This window comes from Loa loa (genome assembly GCF_000183805.2).
Source record: "Loa loa unplaced genomic scaffold supercont3.432, whole genome shotgun sequence".
In the NCBI taxonomy this organism is placed as follows: Eukaryota; Metazoa; Nematoda; class Chromadorea; order Rhabditida; family Onchocercidae; genus Loa; species Loa loa.
The window spans coordinates 20,468-24,932 of record NW_018108612.1 but is presented as its reverse complement, the minus strand read 5'-3'; the positions used below and the strand labels follow the sequence as shown (position 1 = coordinate 24,932).

At 22.0% G+C, this 4,465-nt stretch overlaps 1 protein-coding gene across 1 annotated transcript; it reads left to right on the top strand.

The window, feature by feature from the left end:
- Positions 1–40: 40 nt before the first annotated feature.
- LOAG_12963 (hypothetical protein) lies at positions 41–2,763 on the top strand (the record flags this gene model as incomplete). The annotated part of the gene is made up of 4 exons (XM_003148473.1): positions 41–177; positions 1,098–1,196; positions 1,576–1,674; positions 2,663–2,763. Coding segments are annotated over 4 exons (436 nt in total), but the record flags the coding sequence as incomplete, so codon positions are not given.
- Positions 2,764–4,465: the final 1,702 nt, after the last annotated feature.

Below are 4,465 nucleotides of genomic sequence, written 5' to 3'. Positions count from 1 at the left end.
CTTTGTAACAATCATAAAAATTTTTTTGTTGAAATTTCAGAAAAACATCAGCAATAATATCTTTGCCAAAAAATTATGAATGTTACAATTGTGTGATACGAATTATCCGGCAAAATACAAAAATTGGAGAAAATTATTCATCCTATTATTCATGTGCTGATGTGAATATCGTTAATGGTAAGTGTCATAGGAATGAAAAATAATATCAGAAAGAAAATATCCGGTTTCTCAAAACCGAAATGATGTTGAATAATTTTATAATTGTAATTCATCGATCTTTCAATTCATCAACTAATTTAATCCATTCATTACGATTAATTCAATTTCTTCGATTCCTATTTTTGTTACTTAAAAATGACAAACAAAAAAAAAAAACAATCTAAATCTTTTCGTTATATTTTCAAACATTAAAAATAAAAAAACGAAAGAAAACGAAATTTTATTGCTGATTAATTTTAATTGAAATTTACATTTCTTAAATGGAAAAAAAAAGAAGAATGACCTATACAATTATTTCAAAAATGTTACATCCTTTTATGCAAATAAAAACAAAAAAAGTAAAAGAAAAGCTTTTTTCTTTCCTTCTTTTTTTCTGAACTTTAAATTGAAAAATGGAATTTTTTTTCCTTTTTTTGTTTTCACTTTTTTTTCCCTCCCCACCAAAAAAAAAGAGCTATAATAATTGATGAAATTTTTGAAATTATATAGATGAACGATCGTACATTGATTGAAAAAACTTTTCATACCAGCTGTTTTTTATTTTTATTTTTCTTTTTAATTTTATAAGTTTGAAATACACATAGATTTATTTTATTTCATTTCTAATTTTTCTTTTCAAATTTATTTCATTTCATTCGTACTTTTTTAAAATTCATTTCCGCTTTTCATAAATTTATTTCCGCCTCTTTTTTTTGTAAATATATATAATTATTTCAGGTAATTTAATAATGTTGAAATGAATGTTTGCAATAAATCTTTGTTTTTGATTTAAAAGAAATAGGAAATAGGAATTTATTCAATGATACTTAAATTTTAATTAAGATAAATGTGTGAAATTAACCATTTGAAATTAATGATTTATTTGGAAATTATTTTAGAAATCCCAGATGGTGATACATGTTTGGGTAATGGAAAGCGGAAACACGGAATATGTGAATGTAATTCGTATTCATCCGGTGACAATTGTCAATATCAAGGTATTGTAAATGTCATCAATTGTTTTTTCTTTTAAATTTACAATTATCTAATCAACTTTATTTTGTTTTATTTTTAAATAAAGATTAAAATATTTTGTATTAGTCTTAATTTCAAGTAATTATCGCTAAATATATTTTGACAATTTTTTTTTTCTTTTTATTTCCACATTTAATCATTCTATTATATATGTAATTTTATTAGAATTGATGAAATATTTTCATAATTTTTGTTGGAATAAAATTTACGTAAAATCTGTTATTATTTCATTAATTACACTAATTAAGTTATTTTTTAATTAGGATTTTTTCACCGTAATCAATTCTTTAATCATATTAATTACGATATAATTGGGGATTTTTTTTTTTTTTTGTTTTACAGATGAATGTACAGATGATAAAGATTGTAATAGTCATGGAAAATGTATGATAATATTCTCGAATGATGTCATGACGATGAAACAATGCTTCTGTCAACGAGGTTATTTCGGGAGATTATGTCAACATGGTATTATTACTTTTTTTTTTCTCAATTGTTTTATTGTTTACAGTAATCCGGATGACAGTTCATGCAATTATTCTTCCGTAAATGTATTTTGCATACGGTATATATATCATTTAAAAAAAAGGAACGAAAAAAAACCTCTGTTAAATATAAATAAGAAAGTTTTATTTAATGAATAAATATACCAAATTCCGATTGCTTACATTTAAAACGTATTTTTTTTTTTCAAAATTTTGCTATTTGATTGTGAAAATTATAAAATTTCGTATTCAAGATGTAACATGAAAAGTGAAAGTTTATGATTTACTATAACTGATTGATGAGCTTGATCATAATAACTTTTGCTGTTTATTAATTATCAAAAACTTAATATAGGGTTAATTTTCATTGTTCATCCTCTAATTACTGAAAATTTATTTACCTTCGCTGTTGTTTTAAGATAATTTAAGGAATATAAATTCAAGCTTATTAATTTATGTAATCAGAAATAATTAATTTTTATGCCGATATAATGCTAATAATTAGCTTAATGGAAATCTCTTCATGTAACATGTAAATTTACTATAATTTGTAAATTATTCTTTAAATATTTCGATGCATTAAATTTTAATAATTTTCGGTTATTATTGCTAAATTATAATTATAATTATAATTATTATTATTACTATTACAGCTAAAAGTATTTCATCAGCAATATAATATTCAAATTTTATTATTATTATTATTACGAATGAGCCATTTGAATAGCATTACAATACGCATCATCGATTAAAATTTAAATTTTACTAAATACAATGAAAAAGAGGGAAGAATACGAATTTTTGCATAGTAAATGAAATATATTTTCAGGTTTTCATAGAATTTATAGCAAAATGTAATATTCTATGATCAGGTTTGATCATAGAATATTACATTTTGCATGAAATAATTCTAGGAATAAATTTATTTACTTTTTTTTTTTCAGTATCACAAAGTTTTACGGATGATTCAGAATTTCTACCATCATTATATCATATGCATCAAGTTGGACAGGATAATGATAAAATTTATTGGAGGATATTACAGGTTAGACATTTATCTTAACATTCTATTACTGATAAGCTATCATGTAAACAATTAAAAAAAAAATTCAACTCTAATTGGGTATTGTTATTTCTAAAATTATATTAAACTGGATATTATTGATTTTTAACCGGTGATTCGCGGGATAGCATAGAATAATTCACATGGGCTATTAAAAACAATATTCCTTTTTTTTTCTCTTTATGTTCTTTCTTTTTTTCATTTTTTATTTTTTCAAAATATTATACTGTTATTCTAAGTTTGAAAATTCTAATCAAAATTTATTTTGAAATTAACAAAATTTATTTTATTTTTTGAATTTTATGCTTTCTGCTACAAATTAAAAAATAAAAATAAAAAAAAAAAGGCCGAAATAATCCCTGATCAAGGAAAAGTTTTTGTAACCATTGTTACATACGAGCAGATCGATTAAACGGATTCATATCATGGATTTAGATTTTAGATTATAAATTAATTGTATAAAATAGTTTAATATTAAATAAATCCCATATCATATTAGAAGTTATTAATATTTTTCGCTAATAATGGATAATTCTTTTGAACGCTTAATTTTAATATAAATTAATAAATTTGAAATGCTATAATTTATGTACTAATTACCACTCACTTTTACTTTTATGCCATAATAATCCAATGATTTTATGCATCAAATTACCTTCTAATAATAGCGATAATTATTTTATTTTATACTAACATTTTATGATTTCTTTTTTTTCTTTTTTCTTTTAAATATCAATTATCAAATTTGTTTACATCTCTTTCAATCCTTTACTCAAATCCTTATAATTTCGGGGACAAAAAAGAAATTTCATTTAAAAAATAACAAAAATTGGTGTCATTTGAAAATTTCCCGATAAAATTACACATTAGTTCATATTAAAAAAAAAAAAAAAGAATGGAAAAAATTAAATCATTGAAAATTTGAAAAACAATTTGTTGAAATTCTATCAAATTAATTTTGTAATTTTTCTTACAATCAAAAGAAAAGTTTTTTTTTTCTTTTTTTTTATTCTGTCAACTTTTTCATATGATGAACGAAAATGAATCACAATTCGTGACATTATTGTTGATTCACATTTAAAGAAATACTACTAATTAATTGAAAATAACATTTGAAAGAACTGTGTAATTTATTTTTTTCTTTGTCATCTTTCAAGGGATTCTTCGCTTCTTTCTTTTCTCTTCAAAATAAATTAATAAATTTGTATTGTTTCAAAAATTTCTCACTAATTGCTCTGATTTTATTTTATTTGTTTATTTATTTGCTAAAAATTTTTGTTTCATTTGAAAATAAAAATAATCTTTAAAAAAAAAGGATGAAAAATTAAAGATTAAATTTTAATCATGCATAAATTTAAATTCCAATAATACATTATTCATCTATTACTAAATCTTAATCATTTATATAATGGATGGAATCAGTTCATCAAGATTTCAATCAATATGTTCATTTGACAAAATACAACAACATGAGTGGGCAAACAATTTGCACATCATCATTGCGGTAAGAAACAAAGATAAACAAACCGTTACGGTTGACCTCAATTAATGAAAAATATGTTTGATCGAAATATCCTGAAAATACATACTGTTCACTATCATATTGTATCATACTACCTTTGCTTACCTTCCGTATTGCTTAAAATTTTGACGTCAATTTAATTTAAATTTATAATTTCCATGC